The 16,728-nt window shown below is 42.1% G+C and overlaps 4 protein-coding genes across 4 annotated transcripts; 2 read left to right on the top strand and 2 right to left on the bottom strand.

Moving 5' to 3' along the window:
- The first annotated feature begins 1,708 nt into the window (after positions 1–1,708).
- On the top strand, positions 1,709–3,699 carry LOC148199236 (uncharacterized). Its single transcript, XM_088112462.1, has 2 exons — positions 1,709–2,603; positions 2,681–3,699. The coding sequence occupies exons 1-2, from the start codon at positions 1,709–1,711 to the stop codon at positions 3,697–3,699; spliced, it is 1,914 nt and encodes a 637-aa protein (XP_087968588.1).
- A 2,957-nt stretch (positions 3,700–6,656) lies between these two features.
- LOC148199235 (uncharacterized) lies at positions 6,657–9,278 on the bottom strand. Its single transcript, XM_088112607.1, has one exon. It carries the CDS (start codon positions 9,276–9,278, stop codon positions 6,657–6,659), a length of 2,622 nt encoding a protein of 873 aa, XP_087968733.1.
- Positions 9,279–11,017: 1,739 nt separating this feature from the next.
- Positions 11,018–14,432, top strand: LOC124822180 (amino acid transporter AVT6A-like). The gene is made up of 6 exons (XM_088113797.1): positions 11,018–11,307; positions 11,465–11,936; positions 12,055–12,207; positions 12,656–12,859; positions 13,012–13,477; positions 13,919–14,432. The coding sequence occupies exons 2-6, from the start codon at positions 11,501–11,503 to the stop codon at positions 14,055–14,057; spliced, it is 1,398 nt and encodes a 465-aa protein (XP_087969923.1). The 5' UTR covers positions 11,018–11,307; positions 11,465–11,500; the 3' UTR covers positions 14,058–14,432.
- Positions 14,433–15,034: 602 nt separating this feature from the next.
- On the bottom strand, positions 15,035–16,717 carry LOC148199234 (putative UPF0481 protein At3g02645). The gene has a single exon (XM_088111968.1). The coding sequence runs from the start codon at positions 16,715–16,717 to the stop codon at positions 15,035–15,037; it is 1,683 nt and encodes a 560-aa protein (XP_087968094.1).
- Positions 16,718–16,728: the final 11 nt, after the last annotated feature.

Below are 16,728 nucleotides of genomic sequence, written 5' to 3'. Positions count from 1 at the left end.
TGCTTTTCGTCAACAACAAACAAATGAAATAAAGGTTTAATATATTTCTTCTTATTCTTTTTCTTTCTCAACATTGATTTCATCTTTAATTTTATGGTACTATTTTCAACTTATTAATCTACTTTTAATAATTAATATAATTATTTATAGTAAATATAAAAACAATGACGATGAAGTATTATCACTTTACCTAAAAACTAGTTTCCGTGAAACAGTTAGTTTTAATTGATATTGTATTATTTATCTGTAAATCTTTATGGGTCAAATTTGTAATAAATATTAAAAAAATATATTTTGATAAATATTTATAGATAATATGAAATGGATACAAGTGTTATACTAGTTGTTATTTTAATTATTCTAATAATTATTAGTGGATTTTATTTAAATATATTAATAAAAAAATAGTTATAATGTTAATATATATATATATATATATATATATATATATATATATATATATAATATGTTATGTTTTAAAAGATTTAATAATTTTGCAATTTCAAAAATCTCCCTGTTGTTATTTAAATTTTTATCACTAAATTTTTTAACATTTTTAATTTCAGCTTATATATCTATAAAAGAATACCAATTTTCGTAATTGATTGGTGTTTCAGTAGAGATGTGAGACCGAAATACAAACCAAATAAAACCGGACTGCTTCCTCTTCTCAACTCTGTGATGATGTTTCCTCTCTCTTTCTATGCTCTGTTCTTTGGGTAAAGGTGGGCTGGGTACCTGCAAAGGCACTCCGACGCTCAAGTCAGTGAGAGTGATTAGATCAAGAAATCTTTTCTTAATTCTCCTTAGGAAAAAACGTACCTTTTTTCTGGTATGCTGTGTGTATTTAAAGTAATAAAATAAACCGTTACCTGATGATCCGGTTACCTGATAATTCGGTCAGTTACTAAAGTTGACTGTGTAGGAGTTATAACTGCTAGATCGTGTGCTAATATTAAGCTACCTATTTCCGTAATTCGCGGCATTAGTTAGCCAATTACGGTAACCGTTTATCTGTAACCGATAGACCACGATGTCGTGTTCTATATGTCGGTCATCTCGCATGTCGACATAAGTGGGTGACTTGTCGTACGAAACCCATTCGATTGTCGATCCTCAAGTGGTCGACAACGCCATATGGTTGTACGTCGGGCACCGAGCGGTCGACAACGCCATGTGGTTGTACGTCGTGCACCAAGCGGTCGACAACGTCATGTGGTCGTATGTCACTGGGTTATTGGTCGACCGTTGGAGGATTAGGTATCCTATAGTACATGCCCCCCAAGTCCGAGTAAATGGGCGACAAAGTTACGAAGGACTTTTGAGTATTGGTTGAGAAAACGAGGAGACGTGGAGGAAATGAGGAGACGTGGAGGAAATGAGGAGACGTGGAGGAAATGAGGAGACGTGGGTGACAGCTGGTGTGGTTTTACGAATTTTAGGGTTTTCCCGCTCCTGAGTAGAAGTGAAGAGACGTTAATTAGTGGCCGTCAGATTGAAATGAATCCTACGGCACCCGGCGATTAAACGATTTAGCTTCTTGAACACGATTTAGAAGGGGGTTTAGTCACTTTTACAGAGGAACAAAGTTTGACAGTGTGCATCGTGAGCGAGATTGTGTCTTCTCCATCCTCATTGCCTACGTTGTTGCGAGACTTTGCCAGGTAACCCTAAAATTTTCTTCATCTAAGTGTGTGTAGTACTGACCATGGAGGGAAGAGGGCAAAACACCGGTGGCGATATTCCGGGGCCGTCATCTACGGCGGAATGCCCTGAAATTACTACGATACCCTTTGGTGAGGAGGCATTTATTTATGGAAATGTGTGTGGTGAAGGTCCAAGGGGACGCATAATGTCTCCGATTAATGGAGATGAATATGCCTGGGTGGCGCGTGAGGTGAAAGAACTTAGGAGTCAATATAGGAGTAAGGAGGTAATAACAAACTGGATTGAGGATAGTTGCCTGTTGAGAACCCTAGGGTATCAAACCTGTGTAAAGTTGATAGCTTGCCGGGATGATGAAAGGGTATGCTATGGTAGGGAAAATGCTGTTGATGAATTTTTCTATTGTTATGCTGCCCTGTTCGGCGATTTGTATTTGAGATTGCCATTTACCACATTCCAAATGGACGTTTTGCGAACCCTAAACGTCGCGCCGAGTCAGTTGCATCCCAATAGTTGGGGGTATGTGCAGGCCTTTGCTGTAGTGTGTCGGGCGCTAGATATTAGGCCCACTGTAGGCTTGTTTTTGTACTTCTTTAGATGTCGACCGGCGGCTACTAAGGGATGGGTGTCATTGATTTCGGAACCGGGTAACGCGCTACTAGAGCTGTACCTGCAGTCATATAGAGGGTTTAAGGAAAAAATTTTTAAGGTATCGATCACTGATGTTGGTCGAAGATTCTTTTTTGATGGCGAGGGGAATCCCAGATTTCCCTTATATTGGACGCAGGATCCTCTAAGGTTTACCTCGTGGTCTGAAGATAATATGACGATGGAAGAGTTGGAGGCTTTGAGTGTGTTGTCCTCGTTGCCACGCCCCTTCTCTTCTCGTCAGATTATAGATTGCCTCGAGTTCGATGACGCAGGGGCGAGGGTGTTTGGTATGTGTCTTTGCTTATCATTTTTGTAAATTGTTTTGTCGTGGCTGACCATTTTGGATGGGTTTTTGTGTTTGCAGAGATAATGGGAAGGAAAGGTAGGGGTCAAAATTGGTTTCAGACCATTGATAGCGAGAGGGATGAAGGTAATCGGCCAGGGTCGTCCGTTGAGCAACAACGCTCCCAGGTGCCACCAGCTGGTCCACCTCCAGTCGTAGTGGCGTCGGTTGGGGAGACAACACAAGTTGAGGTGCCCCTTGTGCGCAAAAGGAAAGCCAAGGCAGTCGACCCTAACCGCGAGGCGTCAAAGAAAAGTAAGGAGGTGGTTGAAGACACTGAACGTCCCCTTCCGCTGGGCATATGGGATCGCGCCTTCATGCCGGGTCATAGAGTGGACCTCAACCTGGATGCTTCAGAGAAGAAGGTGATCGAGAACATGAGCGAGCAACAAATTGCTGACAGCTTGTTGGAGATGAATACACGAGCACAAGCGCTGGCTTGGCATCTGGCGTATGCTTCGGATAGGGGTCAGATGCGGTCTGAGTTAGAAAAAGTGCGTGCCCAACTAAAAGAGCTTGCCGAGGTCCATGCTGGCTGTGAGGTCAGGCAGAAGCGTGCTGAAGAAATGTTGAAGGAGGGTGAGGCACGGTGGAATAAGACTCGGGAGGCTGGGGTGGTCCTCCAACAAGAACGCGATCAAATGGCGAGGGATCTGGATCAAGCGAAGAACTCGATGCTGATAGTGGCCCGAGAGAGAAATGCGCTGAAGGTAGAAATCTTTGAGCACAAGGAGTTGATCGAGGAGCTGAAGGATGCGATCATGGATGAACATAAGAAGGGCTTCAGGAAGGCTTTGAGGCAAGTCGGGCACTTGCTTCAGGTATCGACCAAGGGAGCTGAATTTGACGTCCGTAAGGATGTGCATGAAGGTCACCTGAAGCCCTTGAAAGAAATTCCTGAGGACGCTGTCTTGGAGGGTGAAGAGGATGAAGAGGGGGTTGTGGCCGAGGAACCCGTGGAAACAATCGCTGGGGATGAGGTAGCTGCCGAGACGGTCCAAGATGGTGTGGGCAATTCCAACAATATTGTAATAGATTAGGTGTCTATGAATTTTTGGAATGATAAACTTTGGTTGTAAGATGAATTTTGTTTGCATGTTGAATATTCGTCTGAACTAGCTAATGTTAAAGATGTTAAATAATACCTAACAGGTCGATGTCGAATGTATACATAGCGTCGTACGCCACGGTCGAGGGTGAATATCGGGTGTTCGAGGGAGAACAGTTACCCGTGGGAGTGTATCCCGAGTGGACTGGGTGTTCATAGGAGAACAGTTACCCGCGGGAGTGTGTCCCGAATGGATTGGGTGTTCAAGGGAGAACAGTTATCCAGGAATAACTCCTATGCGTTCGGAAATGCTTATGGTAATCCACGATGATCCTGGGACTCGACACGCCAGAAATTAAATATGAATTGAAATGATAATAATGACGAAATATACTTGTTGTTTGAAACTGTAATGAGTAATGTTTCAGAAAAATTGAATGCTAACTGAAATAACATTTAAAATTGAATGCTAACTGAAATAATATTTAAGATGGGTAGCGTTCCACGTGTTGGGAATGGCCTGTCCGTCGAGGAGTTGAAGGCGGTATGCTCCATTTGCCATGTCCTCGGCGATGCGAACGGGCCTTCCCAGTTGGCGGCTAGCTTGCCATGTGCTCGATTCTTCCTAGCTTCTCCTCTTTTTCTCCAAACCAAATCGCCAGCTTTGAAGGTTCTGGGTTTGACCTTGGTGTTGTATCGGCGAGATAACATTCGCCTTTGTGCTTCTGCACGGATGGTGGCGATTTCTCGACGCTCAGGAAGTACATCGAGATTCGTCCGCAGTTGTTCTTCGTTAAGTGTCATATCAGTGATATTTCGTCTTAACGAAGGTTCGCCAACCTCGACTGGGAGCATGGCGTCAGTGCCGTAAGTTAGGTTGAATGGTGTTTCTCCTGTCGATCCGTGAGGAGTGCATCTGTATGCCCACAAAACCTCTGGTAGTTCCTCCACCCATAAACCTTTTGCGTCACCGAGTCGTTTCTTTAACTCCGTCAATATGGCTTTGTTTGCGGCCTCTGCTTGGCCATTCGTCTGAGGATGTTCGACGGACGAGGTGACATGTTTAATGCCCAAATTACTAAGGAAATCTTCTAGCTTTCGCTCGATGAATTGTCGACCGTTGTCAGTGATGATCTTCTGGGGGAGGCCGAACCGGCAGATGAGGCGCCAAATGAACTTCTGCACCCGTTGGGCACTAATGATGGGCAACGGCTCGGCTTCTATCCATTTTGTGAAGTAGTCGACCGCCACGAGAAGGAACTTATTTTGCCCTTTGGCGATCGGTAACGGTCCAACTATATCGAGGTCCCACTGAGCGAACGGCCAGGGAGAAACAATATTGTGTAAGTCTTCAGGAGGTGCATGGATGTCGTGACCGAGAGTAGGCCAGTAATAACCTGCACGGAGAACGCGTGCTCGTAAGGTCCGCTTACCTGAATGGAATCCACATATCCCGGTGTGCAATTCGCGTAGTATGTAGTCTGTTTCTTCCTCCGATATGCATTTTAACAGAGGAGTGTTGTGGCCGCGGCGGTATAAGTCGTCGCCGATGCATACAAAACGTGCAATGCGTCGAGAGTCGGTCACAGTGATGCTCTCTCCCTGGTCTTGTTTGGCCATGAGATCTTTGATGTGCTGACGCCAGTCTGTTATGGGGGCCGACGTACTGGTGACAAAAGTTTCGACGATTGGACGGTCGAGCGTCATCTTAATAATTGAGGATAGTTGCACTCGCTCTTTAGAATGAGTTAACTTAGACAAGAGGTCTGCTCTTGCGTTTTGCTCCCTTGGTACATGAATGACGCTAACCTCGACAAAGTCTTGGAGTAAAGTTTGAGCCTTGTGGAAATAGCGGAGTAAGTTATTATCCTTGACTTGGTAAGTGCCGTTCACGTGGCCGACTACCAACTTTGAATCCATTCGACACTCAAGACGATTTACCGTGAATTCCCTGGCCAGGGACAGGCCAGCTATTAAGGCTTCGTATTCGGCTTGGTTGTTGCTAGCTGGAAACTTGAACGTGATGGCTTGCTCTATGACTAAACCATCTGGTCCTTCTAGGACGACACCGGCTCCTCCCCCCCTTTTGTCGGAGGAACCATCCACATTGAGGTGCCACATGGGAGTCAAGTCCTCTGGTGCGTGTATCAACTCAGCTGCAAAGTCTGCTAAATGTTGACCCTTGATGGACCCGCGCGGCTCATAACGGATTCCGAATTCTGACAGTTCCACGGACCAGGCAACCATCCGACCTGCCAAGTCTGGTTTGCGGAGGATCTTGGCTATAGGGTGATCTGTGCGGACTATTACCTGGTGGCTCTGGAAGTATGGTCGCAGTCGGCGAGAAGCTGTGAGCAGGGCTAGAGCAATTTTCTCAATCCGAGAATATCGTTCTTCAGCTCCTTGCAGCGTACGACTGATGAAGTATATCAGCTTGAGGGAGGGCGCTTCCTGTATCAAGGCCGCACTGACAGCATGGGGGGATGCTGCGATATACAGCTGCAAGTCGGACCCATCATCTGGTCGAGCCATAATAGGAGGACTGGTGAGAATGCGTTTGACCGTGTTGAATGCTGTTTCACATTCGTCGTCCTAGTGTCGTGTGGTGTTCTTCTTCAAATTCTTCAGGATGGGCTTGATGTGCTCAGCCAGCTTCGGAATGAATCGGGACAGGGCTGTGAGTCGACCCACTAGACGTTGCACCTCCTTTTGAGTTTTTGGAGCAACCATGTCGAGTACAGCTCTGCACTTGTCGGGATTAGCTTCGATGCCTCGTCGTGTAAGCATGAAGCCCAGGAATTTACCCGCCGGAACACCGAAAGTACACTTGGAAGGATTAAGGCGCATATTATACCGTCGGAGTTGGCCGAAAACTTCCTTCAAATCTTGCAGGTGTTGTTCCACATAATTGCTGCGAATAACCATGTCATCGACATACACGTCCATGCATCATCCTATTTGATGATGGAAAACTTTATCCATGAGGCGCTGATAAGTGGCCCCGGCATTTTTCAAACCGAACGGCATGACCTCATAACAGTAATTAGCGCGTTCGGTAATGAAGGCTGTCTTGTTCTGATCTGGTTCATACATTGGGATTTGGTTGTATCCCGAATAGGCATCGAGAAAGCTGAGTATAACGTGACCCGAAGCTCCATCTACCAAACGATCGATACTAGGAAGGGGATATGAGTCTTTGGGACACGCTTTGTTGAGATCGGTGAAGTCGACGCACATTCTCCACTGACCGTTCGACTTCTTGACCATGACGACATTCGACAACCACGTAGTGTAGGTCAACTCCCTGATGAACCGGGCGGTCATCAGCTTTTCGACTTCGACTTGAATGGCCTTGCGCTTCTCCTCCCCGAATCGTCGTTTTTTCTGAGCGACAGGTCGTGCCTCGCGGAAGATGGATAATTTGTGAGCCATGACCCCAGGATGGATTCCAGGCATGTCGGCGGCCGTCCATGCGAACAAGTCTGCATTGTTCCGGAGTATACATCCTAGATCGTGCTCTTCACCCGGAGTGAGATTCCCACCTATGGTGGTGGTTTTGGATGTATCTGCCGCCAATGAAAGGAGCTTGACCTCGCCTTGTGGGTGAAGACGTTCGTCTATATTGGTTCGGGGATCCAAGTCGACTGCCGCCGTCTCGGCTCCTTTCGCCCTTCGAGTTGGTATGAAGGGGGTAACCTTTAGCCCAGCCGCATAACATTGTCGGGCCGTTCGTTGATCCGCCCTCACGGTACAAATAGTACCACTCTCTGTCGGAAACTTCATGGCGAGGTGAGGGGTAGATACGATTGCTCCAAAAGCATTCAGACAAGGTCGTCCTAGCAAGGCGTTGTACGACGTATTTGCTTCGACTAAGAGGAATCGAACTCGGAGTTCAGGTGCCTCTCGACTTGTTCCCAGTCGAGTTCGCAAGTCAAGGTATCCTCTGGTGTCAACTCTTTCCCCTGAGAAACCTACGATTTGCTCATTAAAAGGGGCGATGAGGTCCTCGGATAGATCCATCTTCTTGAAAGTGGACCAATATAAGATGTTGACCGAACTTCCCTGATCGACCAGTACCTTACTGACGTCGTATCGAGCTATTTCCGCGGTGATGACCATAGGGTCATCGTGATCAGGGTCGGGCGCGTGAAAATCTGCATTGGTGAAGGTAATATCGGGAATAGACCGAGTCTGTCGATCTACCATATGGACTGATTTTAGCTGTCGAAGATGTCGCTTCCTGGCGGAGGACGACACTCCTCCTCCGGCGAAACCACCTGATATGGTGTCAATTCGACCTCTAACCGAACGTTCTCTCTCTGTCCGTCGAGGTGGAGTGCGTGATCGCCTGCGACGTCGGTCATCCCTGGGAGGTGAACGCTCGGGGCTCCGTCTGGATGGATCCTTTCGGTGAGGAGTTGTGGCTCTGGTAGAAATTCTGTCCTTAACGTAGTTCTGGAGGTAGCCTGCTCGGATGAGCCGTTCCAGCTCGTCTTTCACCAAATTACACTCTTCTGTGTCATGCCCACGATTCATGTGGAGACGGCAGGCCTTACTGCTGTCCGCGTTTTTGGGAGTAGCTCGTCGTCGCACAGTTAGTAGTTCTGCGTGTAAAGCCTCCTCTAGCACCTTTGCCCTGGGTGCGTTGAGGGTTGCATAACGATCGTACTTAGGTGTCCACCCTGATTCTTTTCGGGGCGGTCGATCTAGTTTGTAGTCGTTGGTCGATCGTTTTGCGATTTTCTTGACCTCGTGACTGGTGGTATCTTGCTGCTGTTTCTTCCGACAGTTTCGGAGATCCTCGATGCGGATGAATTTTGCAATTGTGGATTGTAGCTCCTCCATAGATGCGGGAGGATCAGCATATAATTGTTCTGCAAAATATCCTGGCTTCAAGCATGAAGGTAGATTGCTGATGATGAAAGTGTGATTGATATCTTTCACACGCCGGGCCGTCTCGTTATATCGTTGCATGAACGCTTTCAGTGTTTCATCCTTCTCCTGTTTGGTATTTACCAACTCAGCAGCCGTCATCTCCGGTTTCTTGTTGGTTGCGTATTGCTTTCTGAACAACGTCTCGACTGTCGCAAAACAGTCTACAGAATTCCGTGGAAGAGTGTGGAACCACTCCAAGGCCTCATCCTTGAGAGATAAGGAAAAAGCTCTGCAGATGACAGCGTCATTGTCTGTGTAGAACGCCATGGCGTCCACAAAATTGCGTAGGTGATTATCAGGATCGGCGGAGCCATCATAACGTTCTAACGTAGGGGGAGGTTTATCGGGCATGTGTGCTTGCAGGATGGCTTCCGTGAAAGGGAGTAGGTTGGTGAGGCGCATTGAAGTAGGCCCTTTCCTCCCCCCATCGAAGTGGTCTGATGGTTTTCCATGGTGACTCGATCCATTATTATCCTGCCGATTAGAGGCAGATTGTTCTGGACGTTGCGCCCTCAGTGCCGCCAGCTCCTCCGCCTGCTTGCGCTGGAGTTCCTGCTGCTCCCGTATGGTTTGTGCTTGTGCTTCAATCTGGGTTTGCAGTTGCTGGATCAAAGCGCGAGTGTTGGTGTCTTCCATAGCTCCGGTGGTCGTCGCTGGGATGTTAAGTCTCGGCCCCACGGTGGGCGCCAAAATGTTTCAGTAGAGATGTGAGACCGAAATACAAACCAAATAAAACCGGACTGCTTCCTCTTCTCAACTCTGTGATGATGTTTCCTCTCTCTTTCTATGCTCTGTTCTTTGGGTAAAGGTGGGCTGGGTACTTGCAAAGGCACTCCGACGCTCAAGTCAGTGAGAGTGATTAGATCAAGAAATCTTTTCTTAATTCTCCTTAGGGAAAAACGTACCTTTTTTCTGGTATGCTGTGTGTATTTAAAGTAATAAAATAAACCGTTACCTGATGATCCGGTTACCTGATAATTCGGTCAGTTACTAAAGTTGACTGTGTAGGAGTTATAACTGCTAGATCGTGTGCTAATATTAAGCTACCTATTTCCGTAATTCGCGGCATTAGTTAGCCAATTACGGTAACCGTTTATTTGTAACCGATAGACCACGATGTCGTGTTCTATATGTCGGTCATCTCGCATGTCGACATAAGTGGGTGACTTGTCGTACGAAACCCATCGACAACGCCATATGGTTGTACGTCGGGCACCGAGCGGTCGACAACGCCATATGGTTGTACGTCGTGCACCAAGCGGTCGACAACGTCATGTGGTCGTATGTCACTGGGTTATTGGTCGACCGTTGGAGGATTAGGTATCCTATAGTACAATTGGTTTTAGAATAGTATACAAGAATCAAACGAATCTATTTAGGAAACGTAGCATAACCAATTTCAATTATCATTCGATACAAGTTATTTAATTTTGCAATATTTTATTAAATATTTTTTCGTACATAAGATTATTTGCTGATCTGCGACTTAGACCTATGACCAGAAAATATATATATTTTTTCTCTTTTTTTATAGACACGTTTCTCAACTTGCCTTTATCTTTTGAGCACAAGTTAGATCCAATTTTCTATTTTTGAAATGTTAAATCTTTTTTAATTTTTATTTCATTGGACTACTCAACTCAATCTAAAAGTTGAATAAAAAAGTAATCATAGAGCCTTCCTTTTTATTTGCTTCGAAATATCAGCATCAAATCCAGCTTGCATAAAACATGTAAATATCTAAAATCCAAACTTTCACCGTCTTTCATAATGTGTGTCAAAACAAATAACGTTGTGAAAAAGGAAAAATAATGTTTTTATTTATAAAATTATAATAAATATAATATTTCAAAAACAAACCAATGATTCTATTTTAAGTTAATATTAACTTTATATGTATATATTCAGTAAAATTTAAGATGTCATTCATTAATGTTTTGTTGATGATACTTTTGTTTTATACTTAACTTTTAACTAAATTAGGAATGTGAAATAGGAGTGAAAAGGATGAATTAAGAAGCTTAATTAATATTTTATTAATAAGCTTTATTAGAACATAGAGTATTATATTTTTTCTTAATGTCAGTTTTTTTTATTCCTGAAACTAACATAAGTCCCAGCTGTGAAATTTGTCTGCATCAAACGTGTCAGCAACTTTAACCACAACATCACTTCATGATTCCAATTTGCATACATAATTCAGTCAATCAGCATGCATTACCAATATTATTATATGTTTTTTTTTAAATCAATACTAATGTTAATTAGTGTACCATGAGCTTATAGTAGTATTATTTTAATCATAACACGATTACGTGTATTTTTTTTCTTTCTGATTTTGTCTATAAATTAAACCCCATTGGTCACCAACCACAAATTGGTTTTCCATTTCCTTTGGGGTCTTCTGGGTGCAGATTTCCAACCTTAAATTTCTTTATCGAATCTCTCTGGTCGTAGGTTGCTTTGTTTCTTTCAAGCACAAACCCAAAATCTCTCGGGAATTGCTGGATTTTCTGCTTCTCCCAGCAGCAGATTTTGGGTTCTGACCCGTTTCTTGATTTTCTCCACCTGGGTCTTGTTGAATTCTTCTTGAGTCGTGAATTCCGTGTTGCTGGAATTGAAAGTTATTTTCTTTTCTCTCCTTCTGGGTTCAACTACCTCGCAGGTTTTCGATAAGATTTCCTTGACTTCGGATATATTTTGTCAGATATTGGATTGAACTAACAAATTCTTGCTAAAAAAATTTGTATCTTTATTTCCATTTAATAACTGGGTATGGTATTTTGTTGTTGATCATGGGTTTTGTTTTTCTGACATTTTAGGTTGCTTTGAGATTTTCCAAGGTTTGAAACCTGAAAATGACGATTGGTAGTTTAGCACCCAAGACAGAGAAAAAGAGATCAAGTAAAAACAAGGCAGTGGTTAATGAAAATGCACCCTTGTTGCCAAAAAGTCAGGTTCAGGGGAGTGATGCTGGGTTTGATGATTTCAATGGAGCTTCATTTTCTGGGGCTGTTTTTAACCTATCTACCACAATTATTGGTGCTGGAATCATGGCGTTGCCTGCAACCTTGAAACAGTTGGGGATGGTGCCTGGCCTTATTGCTATCATCATCATGGCCTTGTTGACAGAGAAGTCAATTGAGCTTTTGATTAGGTTTACCCGAGCAGGGAAGTCTGTTTCTTATGCTGGTCTCATGGGGGATTCCTTTGGGAAGTATGGAAAAGCTCTGGTGCAGATATGTGTCATAATCAATAACATTGGCGTGCTGATTGTTTACATGATTATAATTGGTATGACCCATTCTTGAGTCTATGTTTATTGTCATTATTGGCTTAGACTTTAACCATCAAGCCTAGAAGCAAGATCTGTATGGTTGTCTAATTTAGTTTAGTATTGCTTATCGTGCAGGTGATGTGCTCTCTGGAACATCTTCAGGTGGAGATCATCACTACGGTATCCTTGAAGGATGGTTTGGTGTGCGCTGGTGGACAGGACGGACATTTGTTGTTCTTATTACAACACTCGCCATATTTGCACCCCTTGCGAGTTTTAAACGAATTGGTAAGTGTTGTTCATTTATTTAAACCATGGTGCATTTTTTCTAGTTTTGACAAAGGTTGAACAATTGATAACAGGGGATTGCTAGAAGGTTGTTGTCATAGAACTACTCATCAGATTAGTTGTTAGAAGTATTACGGCCAATTTGAAATACCATTATTAGTAGGACATCCCAATAATTGCTTATTAATAGTGGTAGCTTTCTGTTACAGTTTAGTCATGTTTTGAAAATATCTATTTTATGGTAGGAATTAAGAGAATTTTGGGAGCATTTAGTTTGTTGCCTTATATTCTATTAGAATTATTGCATTTTGGATGGAACAGATTGAATTCCTTGAGCAGTAACTTTTTAATGTTCAATTCATGTGAAGAGTTTGGTCTTATGTTGATCTATTTGCTTCATCTTTTAAAATGAATACTGGAGGATTTACTGCCTACTCTGTGGTTGCAGATTCATTGAGATTCACATCTGCCCTTTCAGTTGCACTAGCAGTTGTTTTTCTAGTCATTGCTGTGGGAATTGCAGTTGTCAAGATAATAAGTGGAGGCGTTGCGATGCCCAGACTCTTCCCAGTCACTACAGATGTGGCATCATTCTTTAAACTATTCACTGTAGTTCCTGTGTTTGTGACTGCCTATATCTGCCACTACAATGGTATGCTAGTTTCCAAACCTTTGTGCTAAGTTTAATTTTTCCCTCGCTGTACTTGTTTAGTTCCTTTTGATGCTTTTATATGCTAGTTTTTATTTGTTTGAAAGTCAGATGGCTGCATTAGTTCTGATATTTGTGCACCTTTTCTTCTGCAGTTCACAGCATAGACAATGAGCTTGAGGACTCATCACAGATGCGAGGGGTTGTGCAAACTGCCCTCGTTCTATGCTCTTCTGTGTATGTAATGATAAGTTTCTTTGGTTTCCTCCTATTTGGAGAAGGAACTCTTGATGATGTGTTGGCCAATTTCGATACCAATCTTGGAATCCCTTTTGGTTCTGTGCTCAACGATGCTGTTCGATTAAGCTACGCAGCACACCTGATGCTTGTATTCCCAGTTGTTTTCTATCCATTGCGGCTCAATATAGATGGTCTCCTCTTTCCTTCATCAAGGCCTCTGGTTCTTGATAACATCAGATTTGCATCTCTGACTATTTCCCTTATTGGTGTCATCTTTCTGGGAGCAAATTTCATACCCAGCATTTGGGATGCTTTCCAATTTACCGGAGCAACTGCCGCAGTCTGTATAGGATTCATTTTTCCAGCTGCCATCACTCTTAAGTAAGTTGGTTACTTTTTAATACTTCCAGGATTTTGATTATTGTTGAATCCCTGACATAGCAAACTCAAAATGCACTTAAGCCTTGTTTTTATGAGAAGGTAAAGTGACTTATACTTCTCTCGTAAGTTAAAATCAACTTTTGGAGAAGTCATATGAGAGGACTTCAAAAAAGGTTAAATGTGTAAGTTGATTTTAACTAATGGGAAAAACTCAATTCATTTTACCTTCCTATTTTCTGGTCTGAAAAATACTTACAGAGAAATTTATTCAAACAAGGCCTTAGTTGTGGAATTTACAGTACCATACAAGGAAATAATGTGGATTTGTTAAAACATGACAAAATAATTGGGAAAAAATGATGGAAATTTGGGAGGATTATGTATTTATGCTTTTGGTGATGCCTATTTAATGTATTTCCAACCATCATTTTAACCGTGCAGGGACCGCTACAACATTGCAACTAGATCAGACAAGATTTTATCTATTGTTATGATAGTTTTGGCTGTCTTCTCTAACGTGGTGGCTATATATAGTGATGCCTATGCCTTGATCAAGCAGAACCAAACTTCACGCGAATGATGGCCATCATTCTGGATGAGAGGAACTGAATTGACAGGGTTATTTGTCAATTAGAAAATCTGGGTTTTCTGAGAGGATCCGATGGGTTGATTTGAATAAACAGAGAAGCTACCCCGTGTACAAAAGTGCTTCAGAAATGTTGCAGTCTGCAACATGCGTCCAACCTCCTCTGTAATTTGCCATTTGTTGTAGTAGTTGAAAGATTTTTCGAACAATACTCTCTATCCCTTTCCCTGATTTGTTCTTCCTCAAATGTAATAATAGAAAACCTTCTTTGGCATTTGTATGTATTATATTGGGTGAAAAGGAATGAATTAGTTAAAGAAATGGTATACATTTCAAGAATTGGACGAGAGAAAACTACAGCTTCCATTATATTCCTGTCCCTCTTCTCTTTTTCTATTGTTCAAGAAATTTAGTTGTAGATTTGAGAATTACTTAGTATACTCATTGTCCCTGAAAGCAGTTTTTTCAAATTAAATATTGTGATAACTTGCTTGATGGTGACTATCTCTGGGAAATGTTACTAGAAACTCATTTGCTCAACATTTGTATTTTTATTTGAATATGTTTATAAATATTTCAAATTCTATTTGCAAAAAGCCAGAAGAGAAGACCAGAGTGGAAAAACATTTCAAGATTCCTCAGTATATTTTTATATTATATGGTAATAATGTTATCAAAGACTAATTGGATGGTTCTGCCTTAATTAAAGGTTAAGGTTGTACTTGACAATTGTAGAGGTTGTAAGAAAATTGGATAGACTGGGGGGAATTCATACATAAAAGGGTATATTTGTGCTAACTTTTAACCAAAAAGGACTCCAGCAAGGAATTTATCTATATACTTCTCATTCAATTAAGTATAAACCACTGATATGACTTAATTTGACAATGCTAAAAAATTTCCTGCTGTTTCTGTAAAAGGTAGAAGACATTAAAATATTGAGCAAGGAAAATATAATTTCCTTAAGTGATTCATTTAGTCTCAGTGACACGGTTTCTGCGATTGCATTTATAGAAAGAGCAGAATACTTGCAAGGACATCAAGAGTAAGAGAAAGATGGCAGCAAGGAATATTAGAAATTGCCATGAAGCAAATACATAAAGCTTCATGAATTTCAAAACTTTGATACATATTCTACCATTATAATGCTGGTTAACATCTTCAATGACTTTATCCAGGAATGGCACCCTTGTCAATTTAATGGACTTGGTCATCCCATTCCACAGGGTAGCCACCTCTTCATCACTCTTCAAATGGTTCAAAATAACCCCTTTTTCTCTAAGAATCTTCGCATCTTCCTCATAGTCTATAATCCCATTCATCAATTCTGTGTAACGGGTGAAAACCAGTGACCCTGATGCAGTTGATGCTTCATAAGCAACTAAGTTTCTCAGTATCACTTCACTGTTTAAGTCTAAACCAATTGTTGGAAGGTACAATGTTACTGTTTCAACATCAAATCCAATGGTTGATATGTCTCCATTGGTGGCCAAGAAACAAACCCCAGCCTTTGAGAGTTCCGTGACAGAAGGAATAGCAATTTCCTCCATCAAGGGTGGTTTGTTGGTGCTATTATCTGAGCTTAAATTCCCATTTTCTGCAGTTCTTGCTTCTTTTTCTTCGGAGAAAAATAAGTATTCAACAGGTTGCTTTATAAGTCCTACTCCAGGAAGGTTAGAAATTATAGTCCAAGGCAACCAAGTGATAACTTTCATGGTTCTACAGTTTGGGAATTTCTTAATTAAGTTTACCAAAGTTGTGGCCAATTTGGAAAGAAAGCTCGAAATCTTACATAGAAATTTCTTGGCATAGTTCAAGAATGATTCTTCGTTGTCTTCATTATCTTTGTGTTGATGATCCTCTAACTGGACAACATCTGATTGTTCATCCAATTTAGGCACAACCATAGAATACAAAAAATCTAGCAAGTGTGCACACTCGGAGACATTGATCGCTGAACAATCCTTCTGTATCACCTTAAAAGGAGAAAGCTGTTTAAACAATCCTATCAACATGGAAACCAACAAGTCATCTGCTAATTCTGTCGATGAGAATTTGAACTCCAACATCTTTCTCAACACAAATAGTGGAATTTGGTTTTCAAGCATTACTATGTCCTTCAAGATTGCATTATGAGCAATTCTCCTCCCAGCATAATCCATCAAATGAGACATTCTCGATGAAACTCCTGGAATCATCATTGTTTCATCTTGAATGGTATACACTTGAAGAAACTCAAGCAAAAAGGAGGCATCAATAGCCACCATCCACATCAATGTTTCGCCATTAAAATTTAAGTACCTGTGGTAGCATGCTCTTATCCTCTCTTCCAACTTCATCAATTGGTGAACTATGTGCTCTAACTTGAGGTTTTGTAGTTGTTCTTGGAATCTTTTTGCTGAAGAAATTTTATATCTCTCCATCTCATACAGTTCTTGACGCCAACAATGATAAGGCCCTATGGAAACTTGCTGAGGGATATAAGAATCAGGATCAGTAGCCATAAGGGTCTTAGGCACATTGAAGATGGACACAGGAAATTGATCATCATCTTCAAGCACTTCATTGAGAGTATCACGTATTTGAATCACCCAGCGAACCTCATCAAAGTTGGATTTGAACTCATTTGGTGTGGTGCATCTAACATGAGACATGTTTTGGAGAA

The sequence above is a fragment of the Vigna umbellata genome, chromosome 4 (assembly GCF_029865625.1).
Source record: "Vigna umbellata cultivar VRB3 chromosome 4, Vumbellata_1.0, whole genome shotgun sequence".
Lineage (NCBI taxonomy): Eukaryota > Viridiplantae > Streptophyta > Magnoliopsida > Fabales > Fabaceae > Vigna > Vigna umbellata.
This window is presented reverse-complemented; position numbering and strand designations above follow the sequence as displayed.

What these genes read in the sequence shown, in the direction of transcription:
- LOC148199236 (XM_088112462.1), top strand. Translation starts at nt 1,709, where the DNA reads ATGGAGGGAAGAGGGCAAAACACCGGTGGCGATATTCCGGGGCCGTCA. An exon ending in CGCAGGGGCGAGGGTGTTTG is followed by an intron (nt 2,604 to 2,680) that starts GTATGTGTCTTT and finishes TTGTGTTTGCAG; the next exon opens with AGATAATGGGAAGGAAAGGT.
- LOC148199235 (XM_088112607.1), bottom strand. Translation starts at nt 9,278, where the DNA reads ATGGAAGACACCAACACTCGCGCTTTGATCCAGCAACTGCAAACCCAG.
- LOC124822180 (XM_088113797.1), top strand. Translation starts at nt 11,501, where the DNA reads ATGACGATTGGTAGTTTAGCACCCAAGACAGAGAAAAAGAGATCAAGT. An exon ending in TGCGAGTTTTAAACGAATTG is followed by an intron (nt 12,208 to 12,655) that starts GTAAGTGTTGTT and finishes CTGTGGTTGCAG; the next exon opens with ATTCATTGAGATTCACATCT. An exon ending in CTATATCTGCCACTACAATG is followed by an intron (nt 12,860 to 13,011) that starts GTATGCTAGTTT and finishes TTTCTTCTGCAG; the next exon opens with TTCACAGCATAGACAATGAG.
- LOC148199234 (XM_088111968.1), bottom strand. Translation starts at nt 16,717, where the DNA reads ATGTCTCATGTTAGATGCACCACACCAAATGAGTTCAAATCCAACTTT.